This window comes from Colossoma macropomum, unplaced genomic scaffold (assembly GCF_904425465.1).
Source record: "Colossoma macropomum unplaced genomic scaffold, Colossoma_macropomum, whole genome shotgun sequence".
Lineage (NCBI taxonomy): Eukaryota > Metazoa > Chordata > Actinopteri > Characiformes > Serrasalmidae > Colossoma > Colossoma macropomum.
In genome coordinates, this window is record NW_023494787.1 from 30212196 (window position 1) to 30239099 (window position 26904).

Genomic DNA, 26904 nt, shown 5'->3' on the forward strand with positions numbered 1-26904 from the left:
ATTGACTTTTACATCAGCCCTGAAGGTACTTTGGCTGGGGTTAAGCATTTCGGTCTGCTGTGCTGTAGAGCATAAGCGCCTCATAAGCTGCGGGGGCACAGCCCACCTGACACCTGCAGCTTTTTAGACTCCTTCACGTGCCCGCTCGTCTCTTCATCCCTCTTTAGAGGACAGTGTTTTAGGAGATCAGGAGAGGGGTCAGGAGAGGGCACGGTGGGGGATGGGGAGGGCTTAGGGTGTAAGAGATGGAGAGAGAGATGTGGGAGGGTTCAAGAACGGAGAAGGAGAAGAGGAAGAGAGAAGGCTGGAGCCAGAAGAGAGTGAGTGTGACTGAGAGAGCGTGTGAGCACCTGAGAGCACAGCACCGAGTCACTGAGCACAGTGAGAGTTAGGGCAGTGAGTCAGTGTGAAGCTCTAGTGAGGAGTAATCCTACTGCAGTGGTACACGTCCTAGTGTGTGGGGTGCGTGAGCATTTGTGTGTTTGTGTTGGTGATGATGGCTCAGCAGGTGAGCAGCTCTCCCTTCCTGAAGCCCTTTTACCTAAAGATGCCCCTGAGCGTGTCCAGCCCTCTCCGGCAGCGCCGGCATACGCTGCCCGCCAGCGAGTTCCGCAACCTCACTCCACAGGATGCCATCAGCGTGTTTGAGATCGAGAGGGAAGGTAAGAGATTCGCACTGTGTGGTGGGCCACAAGCTGGGAAATGAAGGTGTGACTTTCTAAGTAATTTAAAAGGTCCATATCCTACGTTTGTCTTATATTTTATACTCATAAAATATTTCCCCCCTGAGGTCTACTTATGACATTTGTATGGTTCTATGTACCAAAATCTGTCATAATTCATTTAAACATGACCATTTTCCAACTTTGTCCTTCATAATGTGACAGGTTATTTTGATACCGTAGCTTTAAGACTGATATCTATATATAACTGACCTTTGTTGTGATTGGCAGGCCTGTACTGTGCCTCATTCAAAAAACAGTTCAGATTGAATCAGTCTTTATAAGCTCAACTTTAATAAGCAGGCCAAACTGCTGTAGGCTGAATGAATGAGTGTATGTAGTTAGTTTCTGTGACATCACAACAATTTCAAAATGGGCTGTTTTTGCCACTTAGTTTTCATATAGACTATTTGGATGGGACTGAATGGTACATTTTGAAACAAAAGTAGTATTTACATACTACATCAAACTCACACACACGTTTTCTAAGCCATTTATTCTTCTGGGTCATGGGGGGAGCTGGAGCCTATCCCAGCAGTCATTGGGCAGAACGCAGGACATACCCTGGACAGGTTGCCAGTCCATTGCAGGGCAGACACACAGACACATACAATTACATCAAACTCTTGTTTTTTGTTTTTTTTGTTTTTTTTTACTGTGAGTTCAGTTTTTCATGGTATGAGCCCTTTAGTTTCTATATGCCTTTCCATATCTCACTAATGTTAAACAGCAATAACTTTTCAGTGCATCAAATCATTCAATTTAAAGGCATCATTTTTGTTTATGCTAATATTTATTCTGCTTCTTTGAGTGAGGGTGTCTGGAACTGTTCCTGAATGAGTAAATTAATGCATGAATCAATAGAGTTCTATACACAGGAGAAAGGTTTGCTTTGTGACCAATTTTATTATATTTTCAGACATAAATATCATAAAGACTGCCTCACTCTCACACCTACACAATTTACACATTAGTTTCACAGTATTTACTGAACAATTCATACTTACTCAATAATAAATCTGCAGTTTAATGGGTTAAACACCCAAACATAACAAGCCATGGCTCAGTAAATTCTGCAACACTTCATTTTCTTGCTTAGCACTACACACAGAAAACAGTGAAAGAGGATTATGGGCGATAGAGTAATTTGATTGTGGGCAGACACTTGAACTCTTGGCTGATCTGCAGATAATCCGTTGTTTGTGTTAGTGTATGAAAGCAGGATCATCACTCCTCTCATCCTCTATGACTGAATCCTCCGCCTCACGTCTGCCCGTCTTTCTGTCTGGCCCCTAGCTTTCATCTCGGTGTCTGGAGAGTGCCCGCTCACCCTGGACGAGGTGCTGAGCTTCCTAGGCCAGTGTCCTGAGCTCTCCATGGGCTGGTTTGAAGGGGGACAGCTGGTGGCCTTCATCATTGGATCTGGTTGGGCCAAGGACAGACTGGCACAGGTGACGTTTACATAGCAGTAGACTCTGCTTTTCTGTTAGGTCTTGTTCTTTATGACAGTGCTTGACTTTCAGTGCTTGGGAAGTTGAGCCATCTGCCTTATTTTAAGAGTCTGAAAAGACCTTTAAAGTCTAAAGTCTAATCAAAAGTTCAAATAAAGCAGTAGTTTGGTGAGAAAGCAGGTTCACACAGTTTTCCCCTTACCCCAAATGTAAGTTGAACAGCTTCTTTAGTTTTGCACCCTCACAAATCTCTTTTTCAGACAAGGTTCTTTAGGCAGCCAAAAGTGATTCTTCTATGGCATCAGTCTGGCAACTTTTTTTTTAAATGCAATTTTAAGTGTTCTTTTAAGAACCTTTACATTACATGGTGGTTCTTTAAACTTGAGAAATTCTTTTTCTTACGTGCACATCTCTTCCAAAAGTGATTTTATAAAGAATTATCACCTGAAGGGTCCCTTAGGGAAAACTGTTTCCCTCCACCATGCAAAAGTGCTCTTAACTGGTGTGGTAAAATCTTCTGTTACTTGCTATCTTATAAACCTGTATGCTTATTAGCCTTTATGGTGCATGTGTTTAAACTGTAGTCCAAGTCCCATGCACTGCCATTTGGAAACAATGACTGTGGAGAATCTAGGTGCAAAGACTCCATAGTTCCCACCACATGGTGCTTCACACCAAAACACTTAAATAAAAAATATGGTATAAACTGTAAATCTTCCCTGTGAGTTGTTATTTGTCTTTGCTATCACATCACTGGTTCTAACTCCATGTCCTGTCTGTCTGATCAGGAGGCCCTGACCCAGCACGTGCCGGACTCTCCCACTGTTCACATCCATGTGCTGTCTGTGCACCGCCACTGCCGGCAGCAGGGGAAGGGCTCCATCCTGCTGTGGCGCTACCTGCAGTACCTGCGCTGCCTGCCAGGCCTGCGGCGAGCGCTGCTCATCTGCGAGGAGTTCCTCGTGCCCTTCTATGAGAAGTCCGGCTTCAAGGAGAAAGGCCCCTCCGCCATCTCAGTGGGAGCTCTCTGCTTCAGAGAGATGGAGTACATGCTAGGAGGGCTGGCTTACGCACGACGCAACAGCGGCTGTTAAAAGCTTCCGTGATTGAGGTTCTCAGTGGTTTTTCAAGTAATGGACGCGGTGCTCAGATTCTGGGCAGTAACTGAAGGCTCCTGGTAGAAAGGCCGGGCGACAGCCACTGAAACATCTGGGTCAACATCCAACTTATTAGAGACTACAAGTTAGTGTCTCACTGACATGAGACTGGGACGATTACAGTCTGCAGAATGGCACAAAAAATTGAATGTTGGAGGTTGGATAACCAAATTTACACAGTACAGGATAGCACTTAATGTGGATTGGTTTCAGAGATCCTGCGCACATCATTGTGGTTGCATTTGAGATGTAAACAATTGTAAATGTTTATATGAATGCATTAGCATATATTAGCTAATCAGCTGAGTGAGGTTTTGTAAACATTTTCATGGTCGGCCACATTGTCCTTCTTATTGACAGCAAACCACTTTAAACTCCTTATTACATGTGTGGTTTTTCTGCCCCACCCCATTTCTTGAATTTATGGGATTCATTGAGCAAAATATTTTCATACGGTGACTGTAAATATATCTGACACACCAACATTTTTCATTTACTTCATACATAAAATTTCTTAAGCCCATCAATTTGGTCTGTGGTCTTAAACATGCTGTAGAATATAATAGACCGAATCATTTCAGAATAAAACTATTTACAGTTCAGTGTTTTCTGTGTATTTTATACGGCACCAATTATTCAAGTTTTTGAATGTCTCATCTGTTTAGAGGGTGATATTAAATAGCAGGGTCCTGTCTATATTGGTAGCTTGTTCCATATTTTTAACACCAAAATCTGTGTGATGTCACTAGGGCTTGGCCAATAAGAAACAGGCAGACAACCATCTGAGGTGCAGATTGTTTAAGCTGTATTTTGTAACAAGTGAATAAATGGGTAGCTAAAACACTACCCTTATGTATTTAACCATTACTCCATTTGAAGCAGTACACAAATAAAAGAATAACATTTGAGTGCTTGACGTAACCAAAATATGGCAGTAGTAGGTACATTTACCAAGGCACTGAAGGTATAGATTGTTTATCTTTTTCGTCCCTGGATTCTGAGGTCGTCTGAACAATGGTAAAACCTTTGCCTGATTTAGTGACATGCTAAAACATGAAAAGTATAAAACGATAATTTTTTTTTTAGCATATATTTTCTGTTTTTGTACCAGTGCTTATTCTCCCACACTGTCCTCAGATACTGCAATGCGTGAGAGAGACGGTTTGGAGCTAGAGCGTCACAGGACACCCTGCTTAACAGACAAAATAAAATTCTTTGGGGGACACTTTAAAAAAACATTCTCAGAGTCATCACAATGGTCAAAAGTGGCATTCCAACTTGCACTGAGAGAAGAGGAAAAAAATAATTAAAAAAGAATAACACAAGCATCATCGTCCAAGTTCACACAGAAATTGCCTCTGAGGGGCGGGACAATGTCCAGCTTATCTTCTTTCCCTGGCTACTGGTCGATGCAGGACAACAGCCAATCCAATCCAATGCCCCTCTCTACCCAAAGCCCCGCCTCCTTTGCAGCTCCTTCAGTGGAGGTGGGCGTTGAGGTCGTACTTCTCGCAGAACTTGTCCGTCAGGGGAATGCAGGTGAGCAGCTCGCACCACTCACACTTGATGGGGTAGACGTAGAAGAGCACCACCAGGCCGGCGAACAGGCCCACAAAGACGGCCAGGAAGACGAGGATCTGGCAGCGCTTGCGGTACATGTCCATGCGGCCAAAGCTGATGTAGGGCAGGAAGGCGAATGAGAGGAAGAAGCCCGAGATGAAACCGCAGATGTGGGCGAAGTTGTCGATCCAGGGCAGCAGGCCGAAGGCGAAGAGGAAGAGCACCACACACAGTAGCTTGGTGAAGGCGCGCCATGGCTGCGCAAGGATCTGCCAGCTTTGAAACAGCTCCACAAACAGGCAGGCCAGGATGCCAAACTGAGAGCCAGCTGGACCCACCTACACCGAGAAGGAGAACTAGGTCAGACACTGAGGGCTGGTTTTTCTACATGGATTAGAGTTTTGTCTTAGACTACCTGAATGGCAGGGTCAATGGTTTTTCACCAATAGAAATCCCACTGAGTGTCTTGGAGATATATATATATATATATATATATATATATATATATATATATATATATATATATATACTTGGGGTAAATAAATATGTTTATTTGTTTAGTTCATCAGTAGCCAGTACTAGAATCTTACTTCAAACTTGAATAAGAGTTGTAGCAGGGTAGCTAGCACATGAGATCACTGCTCCTCAACATTTGTTCATTATTAGCCATGTTAGCATTTTGTTCTGAAGTGTTGCTTTAACAATGACAAGTAAAGAAATACCAAGATGAGTTCAAATATAGATATATTCAAATAACCACATTAATCTGTTTCACTGCGGTTTTAAAGGTATACTCAGGGTGGGCTGTAGGTACCTCAGCTCTGTAGGGCAGGAAGATGGCGCTGGCTAGATTCCCTGTGATGCCGCTAAGGATGTAGATGATGGAGATACGCAGCCAGCCAGCTAGCTTTTCCAGATCTCTCAGGATAGTCATCTGAAACAGCACGGAAACCAGGCAGTGCAGAATCCTGGTTTACACACAGAAGAGGAAGAAGAGAAGACTTTGATGAATCTATATTTGTGCTGCATTTGAAATCTCATATTCAGCTGGGGATACTGTGTACAGTTTATAAAGCCTGTCATATGCAGTACAGTCTGCAAGTAGCCGGGCAGAAACTCCAGCATACTAGATTTGAAAAAATTGGCAATAAGGTTTGCTTGAATTAGAGTATTTCCACATATACTGAGTTAACCACAATTAGCCTTTTTTATACCCTCTGTGCCCTATTTAGGAGATTTCAGTGCTTCCCATGAAAATATAAAAAGAATTAATATATATTTTCTTTAATTATGCATCCTACACATTTTCAAGAATAGCAATTGGGATTGCTTGATTAGTAGTTTACACTTTACACTTCACACTGGTCCAAAGACTAACTTGCATGTTTGTTTGATTGTCTAAGTGAAAATAAGTTTACACACCCTCTACAAAGAACACACTTTTACATGTTATAATACATAATTACTGTTTTTTCTTTTTACATTTAACATTTAGAATATAAAATATGGCCTGTACAAAAGTTATATATTTACTTTTTTTTCAATATGTTACAACTTAACAAATAAATAGATAGTGTGCACTAAAATTGGCAGAAAAATGACATATTTAAGTTTGTTTCCTGTAGAAGGTGTATTAACTTACTTTGACCCTGAAAATCAACAAAATGCGTAATTTGGTGGCTGTTCAAACTTTTGCATATGACTGTATTTCTATGCGTTAATAGTTCCTTACACCAACATTAAATACATTAAATACTGTTTAGATTGTCAAATCTATAAGAAAGCCCAAAACTAACCAAACCAACTGAATCAAACTAATATTTCAATTTGCACAAAAACTTTCATTTTCAGAACCAAGAAATTTTGTGACTAGAGCCCACTGTGACTAGACGCTAGAAATCTAGAGCTGGACTACAAGCCAGCTCAACTCTACTACACACCGCTGGATCAACAATTGTTGTTTGCATCTGCATTTAATGCATCTTTACATTTTGAAATAGATTGAGAAATTTATACTGGCCAGAAAATTGAGTGCATACCACATAAAAACCCAAGCGCTAGGAATCAAAATGTTAGATTAGTTGACAGATTCACAGATTCATCCTGCAGCTGCTGTTGACTGTCACATGATCAGTAAAGAAAACTGAGTCACTTCCACTGGCAGCCATACAAGCTCACGTCACTAGTTGAGTGCAGATTCTGTTTTCCACACACTTTTGACTAGTCCATCACTCTGGTACAGGTTAATCTTTCTCTCCATGACACTTCATCGCAGAGCTCTACAGGCTTTAAATACATAATTGTTATGTTTTTGAGGTTCATCAGTGGTCTGTATCTTGTGGTAAACCCTCAGAGGTCACTCTGGTGTGTTTTTCTCTTTAGTGTCTGAAACATCTGTTTTGTAACACATCTGAATTATGTCAATGTCCAATTACTTAAAGACTGCACTGTAAGTAATGACGTCATTAGTGTTCCCCATATGAGGTTTTATGACCACTAATCTCATCACTAGGTGTGTTAAAGACTCAATTCAGTTTCCATTACTCTAACCTCAGCTCCAACAGCCCTGTACGCTGTCTCACTATAACGAAAGGCATTGTTTCATTCTTATGAACACATGCACATACAGCACCACACAATATAAGAGCACAATAAGAAACTGTTGGCAAGGTGAGATGGCTTGGCAATGAGTTTGTGTGTGCGTGTGTGTGTGGCAGATGCACGTGCAGGAGGGTTAATCTACAGAGCCTGCTTAAGAAAGGGAAACATCCAAAGAGCGAAGCTCAGGAGAGCTCTGGGCCCTGCACTTAGTTTGATTACTGTCCAGACTGAGAACACTGAGTAAAAGCACTGCATCTGTTCAGAGCATTAGATTCAGCTGTTTCTCAAAATAGATTAGCTGATCAAACATGCCTCTGTGTCAGCTCCTTAGGTACCAGTCTATCTGGTCTACAGCGTCTACTAAAATATCTAAAACATCTCCGAGAACAAAGTGATTCAGCTTTAATTTGACTTTTAATTGAAAATGACTGCACAGTTGATTTTTGAGTGAAAATCCTGGTTATGTGGTTTAGGACACTGAAATACTGTTAACTAGACAAAAACAGGAACAAATTTCAAGGTGGCTGCTACTACTATATCCTGCCTTCCGCCCAATGACAGCTGGGATAGGCTCCAGCACCGTGACGCAGAAGGATAAGCGGTTTAGATGATATACGTATGTATGTATGGTACTACTATCTTTGGTTAATGGACTTTCATCCATTTTTATAGATAACCAAGGGGGGTCCAGGACCTCCTAACTAATCTCTTGGACCCCCTTAACAAATTCTGGTTCTTATTATGAAGTTATGCTGTAGGGCAAAAAAAGACACTCAAATACAAATTCAGGGAAAGGTCATTATTTATCTAATTTACTATTTACTAAACAACTGGTAAACTTCTGTCTATAATGTTCTCAACTAACTATGCAGTACTGGTCTGCCTGAAGGTGGCACTGTAGCAAATTAGTTGACTCTGTTGGTCCTTCATAGCCTAGCAACTGTAACTATGCTCAGAATACCTCTGAAAGACTATACAATGTGGCGTAGCATATTTGTAAATTTAAAAACTTGCCCAAATTTGCAAGAGATTGATGGAAAGAGTAAACTGTTACTCATTTATCAAACCAAAGACACTAATGAAATGTGTAAGATCTCAATTAATGTGAGGAAGGCTGCATTACCAAACCAGAAAAGAACCTTTCTAAAAGAAGAATTGTTGAACCAAACATTTTTGTGCCAGCACTGCTTATGAGTAAGTTAGCAGTTAGCCAACACTGGAGTAGTCAGCCAACATGGGACCCCCTAAAAACAATGTCATAGAGTGTCAGAAACCACATTTGCACGTCCATTTTAGATTAAATTCTCTGTTTGACGAAAGTGCGTGATGATTTAAGCATGCAGTTTGCTAGTCTTGCAGGGGACATATGTGCTCTCGTAACGAGAACGTCTTGGGACAATTATGAGACATTGGGGTAAATGTAGGTGGGAAGCTAAACTTATTAGGGTGGGAAGAAACTGAACATGACATTTCTAAACCAATCCTTGTGAAGGCAACACTGTCCGATGGACAACAGGCCTGTCGTTAGCCCATGGATGTAATATTAAATAAACACTACCACTTTCAAAGGAAATAAAATCTTTTAGTACTGATAGTGTTTTAATAGCTTGCTTGTTTTGCTTGTGTTAAATACTGTACTCTGCACGTTAACAGAGCATGGATCAGAGGAATGTGGGTGCCTTTACAGGGGGCATTCCCTTGTTTGTGGTGGATTTTGCCCCAATCTAGCACCAGAAGTTTAACAAGCTGGCCTGGAACAAAAAAGCCAACTTTACTGAGATACCTGAATCCATAGCTTAACCTACAATGGGGCCCAATGCCAGCTGCATATATCTGATGCTACTTTTTAGATGAGATCTTTTCATTTGGTACTAGTCCATATATGCACAATCCAGTGACAGCCGGGAAGGACCAGAAGAAAACTAACCCAGCATGTAGGAAGAGAGACAGCCAGAGCCGGTAGAACTGGTCAGGGATTTCTGGGTTGAGGAAGGGAAGGAGGCCACATACATCATCCATACAGTGCACCTGTTTCAGGACAGAGAGAAAAAGAGCATATTTGTAGTGCTAAAATCAAACTACCATTAAAAAAATCACAGGACATAAGTGCTAAACCAAAATGTACTTTTTGGTCAGACAGCAGTACTGCCAACATTCACTCAAATACCATTTCCAGCCCATAAAATGCTTTTAAACAGTCTTGGCGGACCACTGTATGCTGCATAGAGGGCTGGCACAGACGTCTGAGCCAACACAGTGTGCCCTCTCAGACAAAAAGGGGATTTTGCCAAACCCAGACCAGATTAGCATGGCAACCTTCAGAGCTATTAGAGCACTTAGACTGTAGCAGAATTCTCTGGTCAGAGGCCAGTAACAAAGTCATTAACCTAGAAGTGAGGGAGGTACAAGGGCAGCAGAAGGGTTGAGAGCGGTGAAGCGTCTGTAAGAAGGCCTAGCACAGGCTGTTATTTTCTACGGCTTCTCTGGACATGTTTGCTGTCTATGTTAAATTTACCTCCTTTAAGCCTTATTGTAACTTTAACAGAATTCTTACAATAGTGAGGATTAAACTCAAAATGACTGTGCAGGAACTATTTATGTAAGAGGCATTTGATTTAATTTATATTAAGGACTGGTATGAATATAAATACACACAGTAGATTGTCCTAACTAACAATATGGTAAGGTTGTGTAGATATAGTATACACATTAATATGTTATAGTATATGAATAACAATGAAGGAACAACACAAGCAGTATTCAAGCAAACTAAAAACCATCTGTGAATCTTCTTCAAAATAGCTACCATTTGACATAATGGACTGTTTCAAACATTCTGTTGTCACGTTTTAGCAGGAAGCATTTCATCTTGTAAGATGAAAACTAATTTCAGACTGATATCCCCTTGCTCAGCTTGGCCCTGTCACTGAAATTTATTATGGCTGTCAAATGATTAACATAGTGAATCTTGATTAATCACATTAGTGCAACTGGGATTAATTTCATTTGTCTTATTTGCTCAAATTTGAATCTAAAAAAAGATGTGTTCCATTTAAAAAGCAGTGCATTTTGTTATAGCTATATGCGTGGACAAAATGAGCTCCATCAGAATGTATTTATTACTTTCAGTGATTCCATAACATATTTCAACATGGGAATGCAGAGTTCACATGAACCTGACATGAAGACATGTGATTTTCATTGTTTCCAATCTTCACCAAAATTCAGTAAGAGCAACAGTAAGAGTTACAGCGAGTGTACAGTCATATGCAAAAGTTTAAAGACCCCTGGTCAAATTACATGTTTTGTTTTTCTACGTGAAAGTGAGTTAACAGATCCTCAGCAGAGAACTTAAATATGGCATTTTACTGCTAATTTTGGTGCATAAGTTCAATATTTGGGAAAAAACCCATAAAAATTAACTTTTGCACAGGCCACATTTTATGTTTATTTTTCCAACATGTTAAATGAAAGCAAATAAACAGCAACTGTGTTCTCTGTAGAGGATATGTTAACTTTTGCATATCATAGCATACATACAATGTTTCAAACTTATTCTTGTGATTACAGCTCTTCTTGTTCTCACTCACACAACTCATGGATTCTTGTTTTGATGGTGGTTTTTGAGGGGAACTGTAGTTTACCACATTGCTATCGCTTTTGTTAATGTGCTGCTTGTTGATCAATACATAGGCTACCTGCGAACACTGTCCAAAGGTGTATTCATTTAAAGCCCATTTAGAAGCCATATTTGAACGGTGCTCAAGCAACTGGGCCTCTGCCTGGACTACTACAGATGGTTCTACAGGTCAAACTTGGAAAATGCATTACAGGTGTAAAAAGCACCTCTACAGAACACAGGCATCCAGCAGGCACCAATGACACTGAACAAGTCAGCTACAGCAGCGAGGAGACACGGTGGAGGCAGGCTGCAAAGTGGCTGCAGAGGAAGCGGCAAGAATGGACAGCTTAAATAAGCACAATGACAAATTTAGCCAATTGCATGCATAGCTGGTGATCAGCTGAGCCATCAGCTGATTGAGATCAGCTGATAAAAGCATGTGATTATGGCCTAAGCTTAACTTTGTGGCCTGCCTGAACTAATGCTATGCTTGATTTAATTGCTGAAAGTCTTTAAATGGCAAGTTCCATTATGGCAGTTTTGATAACACCAAAGGAATTTTTTAATCACTGCCATACAGTGAATTTATCACAGAACTACAGAAGTACTTTTAAAGTACTGTTAAATGTAAAATACTCTACTCATGCTGATACTGCATTCTACTGATTGCAAGTTACTGTATATTGGTATTGTACTGATAATTTGTATTAATGTAACATGAAATAATTGCCTTACTTGGGAACACAGTGTTGCCTCTTCATGGAAATAACCTTTCATGAAGTCACAGTACTCTCGCGATGTGATCTCACACCTACACAGGATGAAGAGCAATGTTAGAGAGTCTCGATTTCACCGAAAGAACTGGAGGTCGTTTTCACACTTAAAACTTTCTATAAAGATCACACATAACGGCAACTGTAATGTCAATGTAAATTCATGTACACATGTATGCAAATGTTTGATTACCACCAGTCAATAAATAAAACAGGAAAAATAGATTAGAAAAGAAATAAATAGAAATGAATAAATAAATAAAAAACCTGTTTCACATGCGTTACACAATTTCTATTTAGTTGATAAGTTGAACTTATTGGAAAAAAACTACAATATAATGTACCATAACTTCTGCACAGGCCACTTTTTTAAATACATTAAATTCAGCAAATAAACAGTAATTGTGCATTAAATTTGTGAGGACATGTTAACTTGTTTTCACTTACAAAAAGCAACAAAACATATCACTTGACAAGGGGTGGCCAAACTTTTGTGTGTGGTTGCCCTCACCTTCCTTTGGTTCCGATACAGCAGGGCCGGCCGGTGATGGTACAGTCAATGTGAGGCAGGTTAGTGTGGTTACCTGTATCATACCTGGTGCAGATCTACAACAATCACAGCAGCCAATGATTAACCGACACACTAAAACCTCTTTACTTGATCAACAGCAGTCTAAGACACTAAATATTTTTGTCAGCTCTGTTGCAGCACTTACTGGCCACTTGGTGATGTCATCAGGCCATTCGTGAGGTGCTACAGAGGCTGGCTCGAGGCAGGTCCTGCAAGTACATACCAAGTATACACATTCAAAAACCGCTAAGTGTGATCTGCAAATCTGATGGTTGCAAAAACTGGCTTGGACAGACGCTTATCTTACCTGGGGTCCTGATGGCAGACAGAGCCGTGTAGACGTTGCTTGCCATCCAGCAGAGGGGTGCTGGAATGCTGTGGCCACTTAACCCACTCAGCCAGCGTGCTCTGCGGGGTTGAGAGAGGGACAAGTTTTCAACTAGTCAATTAAGCATAATTTTAAAAAAAGACACAACACTTTTCATGCTGTTTTGTAGACTTATGGTCTACATTATTTAATTCTATTCTCTGTAGTCTTTTGGAATCAAGCTTGTACACATTTTGAGCTGAACAAAAAGCGCAACCTGAAAGTAAATGAAATTTAATTTAATTTACAGCATATGGCAGACCTTCGTACCTAGAGACAGTCTAAGTATGTTTCTCTTAGGACTTAGAACACTCACACGCAGCCAAAAATATTGGTCTTACTGCCTGAGTGGGGAATTAAACCTCAGTCTTGAGCAAACAGGGATGTAATGTGATTCATTATCTAAGAAATAACTTGATTCATGATTCTATTTGCATAATGCTAATTGGTGGCTGCTTGTTTTAATGTATCGTTAGCAGCATTCACTTTTTTGACTGAACTGTTCCTCTAACTGTGCATTTACATCTCCAAATGAATAGAAGTATTCATTATTAAGTGAATGCAGGTCTATGTTTATGCTGAAAGGATCCTCTGCTCACCGAACACTCCTCCTGGGAAGTCTGCAGGCAGCCTGAGCGGTCATTGCGCACACAGCAGGCTGAGTTCCGCTCGGTATCCCGCTTCCTCTGGATCAGATCATGCACTTCCTGGTCCCGTCGCATACAGGGTGAGAATTTGGCTCCCAGATGGATCAGTGCCTCCTGTTGGCATGGAAGTGACAAGCAGTGAGGACAAAAACACTTTTTTACTATTGCAGATTTTACATGCACCTTTTAACATCTTCAGAATAACTTACTAAGTATAAGAAGCTTAATGATTAAAATCTGGCGATGGAATGAAAGCTAACATACCGAACTTGGTCCAATCCAAAAGTTCTCTTGCTGCACAAACTTGACATTCTCATAGACACCTTTGTTTCTTAGAACCTTAACAAAAAAAAACAAAACAATGTCATATATTTAAAAAACAAAAAAGAGCAGAATGGTTAAACCTCCAAAGTTTGAGAGCACAGCTGAACTCACAGAATCAACGGTCTCATGCTGGGAGAAGCCCACTGGTGCTATGCCATAAATACATACAGCCAGGATAGTGATGAGTAGGTGGACGAACGTGATCCAGTACGTGAAGAAAGGCCTGTAGGGAAGAAAAAAAATTTAATTCACCAATTTACAGAGCAAACCTCCATAGGAACTTTAGAAAAGTGAGTGGGAGAGCATGAAAACTGCTCACAATTTACAAAAACATATCACAGGCTACTTGAAGACATGGCTTACCGATGATCGTCCATGTCTTCTATCTGCCTTTTCACGTAGCTGTCGATGCGTTTGCGATATGTACGGTTGGTTAGCTTGCCCACCATGCCGAGCCCATACGGCCTTTTCTCTCGCGCGAAGAGCTTCTTGACTGGCACAGCTATCCGTTGCCCTCGCCGCTGACCGTTCACACTGACCACTTCTTGCTTCAGTCGGACCTTAGGAGGTGCTGGTGTTCCCTCCTTGGCCTTTCTCCAGCCTCTTTCTAGTGGCCTATCACAGCACATAGATACATTTTTCATGGTTTCAGAGGCTTAGTCTAGAATAAGGTCAGGGCCACGGCACGATTATCCATTTTTATAGGTAACCGTATGCCATGCAGTGCCAGAAACGACAAGCAGTCTATTTCAGATTACTTAACAACTTGTTGCAGTTTGAGGCAAGGGTGTGAAACGTGTTAAACATGCAGCAAACTGGTGTTTATAAGTAGGGATGAACTAGTATGGGAATTGTGGGCCAACGCTGATATTCAATATCTTTCATGTACATATCTGCTGATACTGACACCAACAGTGTTACATAAACATTTATGAAATTCAGAAATTGGAACTATTTCCACTTAGATTAGCATAACAGAATTGCAGAAATGTAACATTTATTTTTAGGTTTAAAAATGCATTAAAATGAATGAATGAAATGCAGACATCACAGCACAATAACCCTGCATCACCTAAACATTCTACTTCTCTGGAGTGCACTAAACATATCAACAAATATCAGCTAAAAATATTGGAAAAATTGAAATATCTGTCGTTACTCTTTAAGCAAATACCTGTCAATACCGATATGATTATGATATCATCATGCAGCCCTAGTTATAAGCTTGCACTGTTAGCTCCATTTGCCTTGTAGCTCCAGTGCAAAACTAAAGTGTAAGTGGGAAACTCACAGCATTAGATGACTCCTCTCCAGTTCGCTCTTGTCCAGTGCGCTCCCTGTCAGCTCTGACTCATCTAGCTGTTTGCTGTCCACATCCTTGGTGGTAGAATCGGAGGGAGACTCGAACACTTCATCATGGAACGTTGACATCTCTTCGTGCATCAGCACGTCCTGAGCACAGACATACAGTCAGACTTAGACTGACCTCCATGTGTGGCACCAGGGACACAGAGTCCCTGGTACCACAAATTTAACTAGAGGTCAAAGACTAATCGTTTTTATATCGAAAAAGCAATTTGAAAGAGTGCAATTTTTAAATTGCATGAGCTACAATTCTAATTATAGACTACATTATCAACAATGTTGTCTTACTTGTTGAGTTGGACCAATCAGAAGAAACCAAACACCTGTGCTGTGTCCAAGACAACACAACCACAACTGGCATTCTGGCACACTAGACTCAGCATTCAAGGCCCAAGGCAGGAAAAGTGGATATTATAGTCTTCTTGGCCACATGCATAACACATCTTACCTGAATTTCGGCTTTACATTTTACCTTTACCTTAAGTGACTTGCGTAAAATCTCTTTAGGGAATGTTTAAGTGGAAATTTAAAAAAAAAAATTGTTTTACATGGGAAGGTGGGATAAAGTCATTTTTACCTTGTCTCTCAACTGTAGAAATAGGCAGATCGACATGTCAGTGATGCTTTCATGTTCTGTGGAAATTGAGTTTCAATAGTACGGAGGCAGCGTTTACTTGCTTATTGCTGATGCACAACTTTATTGCCAGCAAGGTGAATGGTTAGGGTAAACGAAATAATGGCTAAATGAAATGTTTTGACTCTTTTCTGGAGTAAAGGCGGTGTGTAAATGGAGTAGCGACTCCCATTTCTGTCATTTACACCGAGATGTCTTATCACATGCAAATCGGTCACAAACATTCCAGATGTTGTGGAATGTGGTAAACTGACATTACCCCCCCTCCTCGATGAAAAACAAACCCTGTCCGAATAAGGCTAAAGTGTACATTTCAGCACTAATTTGAAAAATGACATCTTTAAATGTATCCTTTAAGTATTTAAGAACTAAGAATTTTATGTTAATGGCCACAGGATCTTATTTTTTTAAAACAATAGCAATTTAAATCACTGTTATTTTATCATCATATCTAACAATCACTTACTCTGGCGAAGAAGGATGTGTCCAGCTCATCGGCAAAGTCCACTACGTCCTCCTCGATGAAGCTGGCCGGGGTGAAACTGCGTCTGTGGGCCCGCCGCATGGTGCTCTCTCTAATGGAGCGCCCCTAAAAATAAAGATACACACACTCAGATCAGTTCTCCTGTGAGTCAGTGAGAATCTGGTGTGCCTTTGTACAAAACTGTACTGTACTGTATGAAATTAGCGACTGTGGGGTATATTAAAGGAACAGATTTGAAAAAAGTAAAATTTACACAATTTTCTCCTTAACACAGCTACAGTAAATCAGCCAAAACATATCCGGTGTCTGAACTTTACTTCTTTAGTTTTGCACTGAGTTTAGGTAGCCTAGCTAATCACCACGTATCACTGTGGAAATCGCATGTCTAAATCATCACAATGTCTAGTTAACTAAATCCAATAAGACTTCATATATACTACTTTGCTTTAACTCCAGTGTAAAATTATGTGCTACTGTTGCATATACCATGCACAATAATAAAACCTTAGTCTTCTGCAAAAGCATGAACACCCCTGGTCCAATTACATGTTTTGGTTGAATTTCTATATGAAAATAAGCTAACAAGTTAAACAGTTTATATTTATTTGCTGGGTTAAACAAATTAGAAAATAAATAAAACAAAATATAAAATGTGTCATAACATTTGCACAGGCAACATCTTATTTTTATTTGTTAAAATTAACACACAAATACATAATTAATAATAACATAAACAATAATAAAAATTAATAATTAATAATAAACATAAACAAAGTGAAACTTATATACAGTATTATGAACTTATAGCAAATGCTATATTTATGCAATAAATACCTAATCTTAACACAAATATCAGACTGCATCTTCATGAACTCTCAGGCCACTTCAAATATTTTTTTTTCTAAAAAAAAGGAATATCTGATGTCGTTATGAAACACAATCATCTTAAATTGCCCTAGAATGTGTGGGGGCAGACTGAAAGGTCACAATTCAATCTGATGTCAGGATTGATCTGGCTCTGTTGTTTCGTCATAACCATTTCTAGAAAGCCTCTGGGAATATTTACCCACTGCCACAAAAGTGTTCCACTGTGCTATTTTGATTTTGCACGTTTAGCGCTGACCCATGTCTTAAATAGGCATTGATTTCCCACTGGCAAATCAAATGCTGCATCTGCATAGTGCTGCTCTTTGTAACCTACATTTTATTCCTTGTATTATATGTTATATTACTTTGCCTTTGCAGGAAAATAACCCCGTATATGGCTCTCAATACAATACCTCACTCTCATAACCAACATATTAGTTTCATAGTAGTTAGTGAATAATATGTCTTCATACAAATAACTGAGCTGAACTGAACTGGCCTGCAGTTTAAGGGGTTAAAATCTGACCAGTCTTTTGAGCTCACCTTAACCAGAGCGGCCGCTGCCCTGAAGCTCATCTTGGCCACAGACTCGCGTTTGCGTCTGCGTGGTATCCGGTTGAGGCCGGATCGGGAGCTGGTGAAAGAGCAGAGGGAGGCCGCGCCGGGTGTGATGGGTGTTTGCGGAACGCTGTAACCATCCACCTCCTCCACCATGCGAAAAGCCCGGCCACGTGCCAGAGGGTCCACGATCTGATTAGATACAAACAAAGTGACCATGAAATTAGGCCACAGATGATACTACAAAACAGGTGCATAGTTTTTGATGGACATTCTTTATTAACAGATAAAGCAGAAGATCCACTAGAAATGATCAACGGGCTCTAAAAACTAGTAAAAAGTATCGCCACCCATATTCAGAATTAATTTTCGCATGCACATGCTGCCACTGATGTACATACAACACCAACACCTGAATGTTTTCATCATCTCAAAGACATTTTGATATAAACACTTGTATTTAAATGCTTGAAAAGTGATTCTATGACAAATATAAAATTGAAGAACTTTATTCAAGCGCATTCTAGGAATCACTGTTTAAAGTATAAAATAATTTTCAATAATACAAAACCAGTTTGGTTGCATGCGAGTGTATAAAATGATTTGAATATATTTGTCCCGTACAACTTCATGGGTTTCAAATTATTATCAGGTCTCTAGGAAGCTGTAAATAAAAATGAACAGCACAAAAGCTTCTACGTCAAGCAAGAGGTTGACTGTACAAGTTGTGTGTTGGACAATAGCTGAAAGGCTGGGGAATGACGAAAAATACTTTATTACAACATAGACACAGTTTATAATTGTTTTTTGTATGTTTATCTAGGTGTATTCTCTGTTCATGCCGGAAAGAACCGCCAACTATTAGCTTCCCCTGCTTAAGAAGCTTGATCTGACTTCCAATATGTTCAAAATGGCATCTGTTTTTGTCATCCAAAAAAATCATGCTCAGTGGGAATAGGCCTTAAAAGTGCACTGAATGAATATTCTCCACTATGGACACCTACAAACTGTCCATGCACTATTTATAATGAATGGGGCATAGTTTTGGACATAGCCCAGGCCTATCCAGACGAAGAGGAATAGGAGCCTCTCAAACTCTCAAGCTTTAAAATAATTAGTAGGACACTAGGAAACAGATGGAGGAGATTTTAAAATGACTTAGTGAGCTGTAATGCATCAATAATTAATTTACAATAAAACTAACGTCAAAAAACTAGAATAACTGCATTTTAAGAGTTGAGATTAAATCTCAAGGCACATAACCATTTTAACCAATTTTTTATTTGCTCTTCACAAAATATTCAAAACATTGAGTAAATCATCTAAAAATACTTTTTGGTTTGCAATATTTAAATCCACAGTCTTTACATTTGTATGCAAAAGTTTGAACAGCCCTTGTCAAATTACGTTTTGTTTGATTTTCTAAGCAAAAACAAGAACGCATCCTCTACAAACCTAAATATGGCATTTTCCTGCAAATTTTAGTGCACAATTTCTATTTTTTTTTTTGCTGAGTAGAACATAAAATATAAAATGTGCCATAAATTTTCCACAGAACATATTTTACAATTTTCCCCTAATATTTTAGGTTCAGCAAATTAACAGTAATTGTGTATTAAAATGTGCAGAATTGTATTGTCTGTAAAGGATGTATACTTTTCATTTATTTTCACGTAGTCTTTTGCATACGACTGTATGTTATTACATTATAGTTATTATATTTATATGGGTTATTTTGATGCTCCCCACCATGCAGTAAACGTAAACACGTGCTCAGCATATGTGCATATAGGTGGCTCCTCATGAGGCTGAGAATGTGCAAAGTAAGTCAAAGCGTGGCTGCTGAACAATCTAAAATATAAGATGTATTGATTTGTCTATCACTTTTTTTGGTCAGTGAATAATTCCATGTTTATTATTCCAATAATTCCATTTCACAGTTGTGGTGTCTAAACTATTAATACAAAATGTAGAAAAACATTAAATATAATGGAAAATGCTTCAAAGAAGGTGTCCAAACTTTGTGTACACACATATTCCACACATTGAAGCTGTACCTTAGGTATGCCATGCTGGGACGTAGGTACGTAGAGAGGCGGCGGTGTCTCCGTGCTGGTCAGGGAGATGTTGTCCTGGCTGGGCAGTTCCATTTCCCGGATCACCTGCGGCTTCAGCTTCCCGTAGCGCATGCTGCAGTGACGCAGGCTCTTCCTCTGCCACTTCTGCGTGGCATCGCCATCCTTACTGACCCCGAACCAGTCCGCCGTGCCCCTGGCAGCAAGCAAGACACTCCCTTTAAGCTCAGCTCAGTGACCACAGTACAGCCAGAGTCTACAACCATTGTGCCTCATCCCATTGCACTCCAGATGTTTGCCTTTGCTGGTCAGTTTAAGCCACAGCATGTAGCTTTCTGCTACAGTGAGTGAATGCACAGCAAAGGTGGAAGAAGAGAGAGGTTCTTTCCACGCTTATGCAGCTGGAACTGGAAAATTCAGTGAACTAATGAAGCATGTTCCAAGAATAAGAAAAAGAACAGAGCAGAAGATCGTCAGGTGCTTTGAAGGAAAAGGGGACTTGCCCAGACATGCCTCCGGACACAGATGTTGAAAGTCCCCTCTCGTTGTGGCGCACACACACGCTTACACCCCCACGCACACACATACACACACACACACTCACACACACACACACACCGAATGGCCTGCCGCTCCACCCCTCACTACCGCTGCCTGTGCTGCTTGGCTATAAGCCACTATAAGACAAAAGTACACATCTTATTCATTCCTAACTCATTCTCCCTCGCTGATAACAAACCACACACATGTCAGTCTGAGATATGATCATGTTCATGCTCTAGTCTCTAATTAGATTACCTTTTTCAAGCGCACAGACAGTCAGATCACTTAAAGTGCTCAGAAGTAACTGTACACCGTATCAAGAGCCTCTAAAGAATAACAATATAATACAATACACAGAGATCCAAATGGGATAAATGGACCATGATGTTTGAAGAATCCACTACTACAGCGATTCATTCCTGGTCCAAAAACAAGATTAATCTCCATATAGGAGACCTAGTCAGTGTAAATATCATATTAGAAATAGTGTAGAATATTTGTTAGCCTGAGTTTGTGTCTGAGTGAGGCTGTAAAACACACTGATTTAAATTTACAACAGAAACCAGTGGCGTACACAGAATGTGTATGTGGTAGGTGTGCATTGTAAGAGCATTAAAAGCACCAAATTTGTAGACCACTGATGACAAGGACATTTTTAAATTTATTTTTGGCTTTGTATGGGTAGAAAACAACATACTATTTTGAGAATGGGATCTCACCTTTACAACTGCCCCAGGTACATCTTTTAACCCCAACTGGAGCTTCAATTTCAAAAACTGGCACGCAAATAACAAACTGCAGGCCTGAAGCAATGATGGACAGTAACAGCTGCTAAGCAGTGATTGGAGGGCTGAGAAAAATAAGAGCTTGGCAGTGAACACAAAGATTTTGATTGGCTATAGTACAGTGACATCACTGGGCAGACCTGTGATCAATCTGGGTAGGCCAGGCCTATCTGTGGCTACACCCCTGGTAGAAACACTACAGCAATCTACTGTGTTCCTTAAAGTCTCCATATCATGGAAAACCAAATTCCTTAATTTTCTGAAATACAAGAGATTGATGTAATATGTAAACATTGTTATAGACATTCACTCCCCAGTTGATACAGTCCATATAGAAACTGTAAAAAAACATTCTGAATTAATTATTTTTGTGATGTCACTAAAAATGAACATATTTACATATATTCTCCTATTCAGCATACAGCAGTTTAGCCCTGCCCATTAACTTCAAGGTATAAGGAATGTTTTACCTTGAACTACTTTTTGAATGAGATGCAATACAGGGCAGTTATGAAGGCAGGGCAGTCCTGAGTCTTCAAGGCATAGTAACAAAAGCCTGTTTAATTCTTTAATTCTTAGCCATAAAAAGATGGTCACATAAAAGTGAAATATGACTGTTTTTTATGACTGTAAAGCATACTGGGAAAATAACTGGTGTGCAGTCTTGAACTGTTTGTCTCTGAACATTGTAGTAATAGGGTGGAGCTTCCCAGTGTTCCTTGTGGTTTGGTTTTTGTTATTATGTGCTTATTTGTTTTGTTCAGTTGCTTTTTTTTGTTACATGTTGCTCGTAGCCCAAAAGACACATTTGACTGGATTTTACATGTTTTGGTATTCCAACCATGATGGTGTTTTTCGTTTGTCTGTTAACTACTTAATCCTGTAATGTTATGATTAATAAATATTTGGTTACTGACATCTTTGTGGTCTTATAGACCAGAATAAGTGTATGTAACTGTAATAACATGTAATGTTTAGCTCACAGTGTGACAAACAGCACTATACTGTTGTGAAAAATAGAATGAACTTTCACTTAACTGTGTAAATGTATGCATGACTATTCAGGTGTTTGTAAGTGGAAGCAAGGTTTTTCATGTTTGGCTATATCTTTACTTGTACTACCTAATGGAGCAAAACTGAGGGTCTTCAGACAGCTGTGGCTGCACATCAGAGAACACATGAGCTGTACATAGAAATACAGGGGTGCAGGATAAAGCTGTATGGTAATTTCATGAGCTAATTATATTGCTGCCTGTAAATTACTGCAATTTAACAGTAAAATTTTGACAGTGTATTTGCACAGTCTGCAATGGCTTTGGCACAACAGCCAAGTGCTGTCACACTCAATATGAGCTGCTGTGAATAGCCCTGTATTCTGTAAAAGACCTAGAGCCTGGCAGAACACAGAAGGCACTAATCTAATCTCTCTGATATACACTGCAACCATACCGCATCATGATTGCGGCTTACTCTGTTTTATGTCTGGAAAAACAAACAAAGCCAGTTGGTAGGGGCATGAGGTCAAGCGGTGTATCAAGAGAACAAGGAACCTTCAGCATTCACAAGACTCAAGAAAGCATTGAGAAGAATGCAGATTCCATCTCGAGCAAAGGCGTGCGCCCATGATAATACTTCTAATTCAGTCCAAAAGAATGGCAACAGTGAGCAATGGTGAATGTAAGCTATGCTGTTCCCTCCCATCCCGCTGAGGCAGCCCAAGTGAGCCTGCCTACGGCAATTACAACAACAAGCCCATAATAAGTCACTAACAATAGCCTGGGGATCGGAATTATGTCCGGCATGTTAACTGCTGTTCAGAGAAATGTGCTTTATCTGAATTTTGCTTCATAAAGTCCTACAAAAATCTTCCCTGAGCTCTATTCAGGCATGCAAAAAACTCACATTATTGCAACATGACCTCGTCTACAATACAGGTAGACTACAATAAAGTTACACAGGGTCACTACATGCTGTATGGGACAGGCACAAAATGGTCCTCTACACTACTAACTACACAGCATTATCAAGAGCAATATATAGAACACTATCACAATGTCATATTACTATACCACATTATATGACTATTATATGACATAGATCACTCATTCAATTGTACATTCAATAGCATACATTCAAAAAACAAAAGGTGACAAAAATGGTTCTTTGCACAGTGGCATAAAAGAAACACTTTTGGTTTCCTAAAACACCTTTGAAAGTATGGAAAACCATTTTTAGATACAAAGCACTGCATGAAATTGGTTTGCAACTTACTAACTGACTGATTTTCTCACTCGCTCGCTAGGTCACTCACTCACTCACTCACTCACTCACTCAGGTGGGCACTATTAGCAGTCAAATAACTTTTGATGCTTTGATGATGTAAATAGGATGTGGGTGTGAATAACTTAATCAAAGAGCATCTACATAATGTACATGTTCTAGGGAGAACTCTTGAATTGGTATAGAACCTTTACATTATGTGAAGGTTCTTTAAACCATGCTTACACATCTATTTTTCAAACATGGTTCTTTAGGGAACCAAAAGTGGTGCTTTTGTAGCATCACTCAGCACTCAAAGAACGCTTTGTGATCCTTTATTTTTAAGAGTGGACAACATTTTAGGCATTTTAGGTATTCTTTGTCTAAGATATGCTGTTTGTATGCTAACAATTGTGGTATTCTTTGTCTAAGATATGCTGTTTGTATGCTAACAATTGTGGTGCACTCTAAAATGATAAAATCATTATAAGAGCCTATTCTCAGCAACTCACACAGATGCAAAAAAGTTAAGATTTAAAAATTAGCCAACTTGATTTTTTGTGTTGTAGATATGTTCAAAATCAAGCTGACCCATCAGAGCTAATCAACAGGTTGCAAAAAAAGTAGAGGTTCAGAAAAATACAGTGGCATGTCAAAGTTTGTGTGCCCATGTTGAAATTACATGTTTTATTGATTTTCTAAGTGAAAATAAGCTAACACATCCTCTACATAGAACACACTTCACATTTCACATTTTAATGCATAATTACTTTTTAATTTATGAATTTAACATACTGCAGAAAAAAACATTAAATGTAGAGTGTGCAAAAGTTATGGCATATTTTATATTTTATGTTTTTGTCTTTTCCAATTTGTTAAATTAGGCAAGAAAATTGGAATTGTACTCTAAAATGTGCAGAAAAATAACATTTTTAAAGTTTACTCTCTGTAGAGTGTGTGTTAACATGTTTTCAATTTGAAAATCAACAAAACATGTAATTTGACCTGGGATGTTTAAACTTTTGCATGCAACTGCATAAACTGGAACACAGCTGAGTGGCTGGGGAATGGCAGTGAGTGCCTAAGCACGACATAGCCTTTTTGCCATTTAAAGCCTTTTTTGTTTGTTTTGTTTATCTAGATGTATCTTTTTATGCCTAGGAACAACCACTATTAACTTCCCTGGCTTAATGAAACTTGATCTTGGACTTGACATAAAGTTTCCACTATGCTGAAAATTGCCCACCGTTTTTTTTTTTACCAAAATTGTGGTGTGAATAGGCATCAGGAGAGCACTGAACACTTTACTATGCTTTTGGAGACCTACAAACTGGTAGACTCACAAAACTATATACAGGGAATGTGGCATAGCTCTGGACATAGCACAGGTCTATGCAGATAAAGAGACATTTGGGCCTCTCATGTCTGAGGTATATATGGGCATTTAATCACTTTTGCTACTTGAATATCCACATTTATGATTTAGTGAGTCCTGTGTGAATGATAACTCGTTCAACTTATAATCGTAATTTGTATAAATCCGTATAAATCTGTCATCTTTTCATTTTTTGTATTCTGTTTGTATAACCACGCCCATCGCTATTCTGTGGATGGTGGGTGTACCTGATCAGGGTTCTGGAGAGGGAATGGTGGTGCCTCCTGAAACTACGGCGCCCAGCACGGTGACCCTTAATGGGTACCGTGTTAATCCGCTCAAAGTGGACCCTCCTGCTGCTGCAGATGGGGTGCAGGTGGGGGTTGAGGCAAGAGGAAGAGGAGGCAAGGACAGGGAGGAGAGGAAGAGATAAAAAGAGAAGAAGGAAAGAAGCGTGAGAAAACAGCTGGAAGACAGAGAAAGAGAGCCAGACTGTGAGATTAGCAGAGTTAGAGCAATTGGCCTGAGGGAGTTAATGACTCCAGTGTGAGGACATTCTGATTATGGAACAATCACACACAGCAGGCTTAATAAAGACCATGTGAGTGGAAGCGAGGGGGGAAATGGACGATAAAGGACTTATACATGCAAATATGCAAGAAATACATGCAAGAAATTCTCACATGTATGAGAAACTCATGTACACGCATACATACACCCACTCTCATACACACGCAGCAAAGCAGCATCACACATAATTCACTGCCAAAACATGAAGACACTCACAGCCACTTGTTGGAGCTTTTGTTTATCTAATATGAGGCCATCTGCTCTCCATATCATTTAGAATGGAGCCAAAACATGAGGAATCTGATCTCCTCCAGGATGGGCAATCACATGCACATGCCTATTACAAAACAACAACAATCCTCGCAAACAAAATTTGCAACAGAGCCTTGCAACAATTCATTTTTTAAAACTCAGACACCCATGCTGCAACACCCAGTAACATGGTCATTATGAGGGGAGACAACAGAATAGGAACCACAATAAGCATAAAACATGGCATGTGAGCAGGCAAAAAAAAAAAAAACACTGTACATGCCTATTGGCTAGTTTTTTCAGCCATTTCTCTAGTTTTTCGTGCATTCAATATTGACTAGGACAGTGCTTCCCAACCACGGCCCTGGAGTTACTCTGCTCTGCACAATCTATAACAACATCATCCAACTAATGAGCTAATTAACCTCTTAGACTGTAATTAACCTCTTAGACTGTTCATAATTCAGTTATTAATCTTAAGACTACTTATTCAGTAACTACTCTGACAAATGTGTTAAAAGTCTTATAATTTCCAAACGATTAAAATATATTACAACAAGTCTTTCAGTTTTCTTGTTTTTGTCAGTAATTATGTTGACGATACATTGATACAAACATATAATCCAATTATTGCCACATTGATAGATTTTCTTGATGTGGAAATGGTGTACGTTTTGGTGGCACACTTTTTTCAGTGTACTTAGTAGTGGGTAGTATAGCCAAAAATGTACATCACAGTATAATAGTGCTGGGCAGTATGACAATATTTATTGTTATTGTGATAAATTACATCACTCTATGTCAAAATATTCTTTTTTGAGGGGGTCATTACTTCTAGAACACTAAAAAAGCGCATGTTTCATTGCAATAAGAGCATTATTAGTTATGTTTCATTGGAATCTGTGCAGTGTGTGAAATGCTCAATAAAAATCATAAAAATCACAGTCACTGATAGTTTAAGGCACCACTGTCTAAATATCATGACATATCAAGTATTGTGAATATTTTATCATAATACTGTATTTTTGCAATATCACCCAGCTCTACAGTATAATTAAAATTTCTGTTGGTATATATGATTTTATATGCTCCAGCACTTACTGAAATGTCTTGTATTGCACTTACGCTGTTTTAAATCTGTATTGTGTCTTTCTTTCTAGGTACCATCACTGAGCTCAAGGGTAGTTTGACTTTAATTTATTTGTACTAGCTAGAAAACATTCTCTGAGTAGACAACAGAACACTTTTCTTAGCTCTGAATAAGAGGGGCTGCTAAATGCAGTGTAAGTGTAAATGTTAACAACTGAAGTAAACCTAAATTATTAATTATCTTTATTGTGCA

General features: G+C 39.4%; 2 protein-coding genes across 3 annotated transcripts in view; one reads left to right on the forward strand and one right to left on the reverse strand.

The window, feature by feature from the left end:
- Nucleotides 1-473: 473 nt before the first annotated feature.
- Nucleotides 474-3391, forward strand: aanat2 (arylalkylamine N-acetyltransferase 2). Its single transcript, XM_036566835.1, has 3 exons — nt 474-662; nt 2019-2173; nt 2962-3391. Exons 1-3 carry the CDS (start codon nt 494-496, stop codon nt 3265-3267), a joined length of 630 nt encoding a protein of 209 aa, XP_036422728.1. The 5' UTR covers nt 474-493; the 3' UTR covers nt 3268-3391.
- Nucleotides 3392-4113: 722 nt separating this feature from the next.
- Nucleotides 4114-26904, reverse strand: part of rhbdf1a (rhomboid 5 homolog 1a (Drosophila)) — a 54372-nt gene continuing 31581 nt past the window's right edge. The window contains exons 4-19 of one of the 2 annotated variants that reach the window (XM_036566833.1): nt 24989-25099; nt 19761-19974; nt 17689-17895; nt 16261-16383; nt 15087-15247; nt 14159-14410; nt 13907-14018; nt 13736-13810; nt 13424-13585; nt 12765-12865; nt 12603-12666; nt 12398-12492; nt 11849-11924; nt 9419-9519; nt 5705-5858; nt 4114-5228 (exon numbers count right to left, since the gene is read on the reverse strand). In XM_036566833.1, coding sequence (XP_036422726.1) covers nt 4809-5228; nt 5705-5858; nt 9419-9519; nt 11849-11924; nt 12398-12492; nt 12603-12666; nt 12765-12865; nt 13424-13585; nt 13736-13810; nt 13907-14018; nt 14159-14410; nt 15087-15247; nt 16261-16383; nt 17689-17895; nt 19761-19974; nt 24989-25099 — 2428 coding nt within the window. In that variant the 3' untranslated portion in view covers nt 4114-4808. The remainder of the gene's footprint in view (nt 5229-5704; nt 5859-9418; nt 9520-11848; nt 11925-12397; nt 12493-12602; nt 12667-12764; nt 12866-13423; nt 13586-13735; nt 13811-13906; nt 14019-14158; nt 14411-15086; nt 15248-16260; nt 16384-17688; nt 17896-19760; nt 19975-24988; nt 25100-26904) is intronic. The other variant, XM_036566834.1, reaches the window with a different exon arrangement.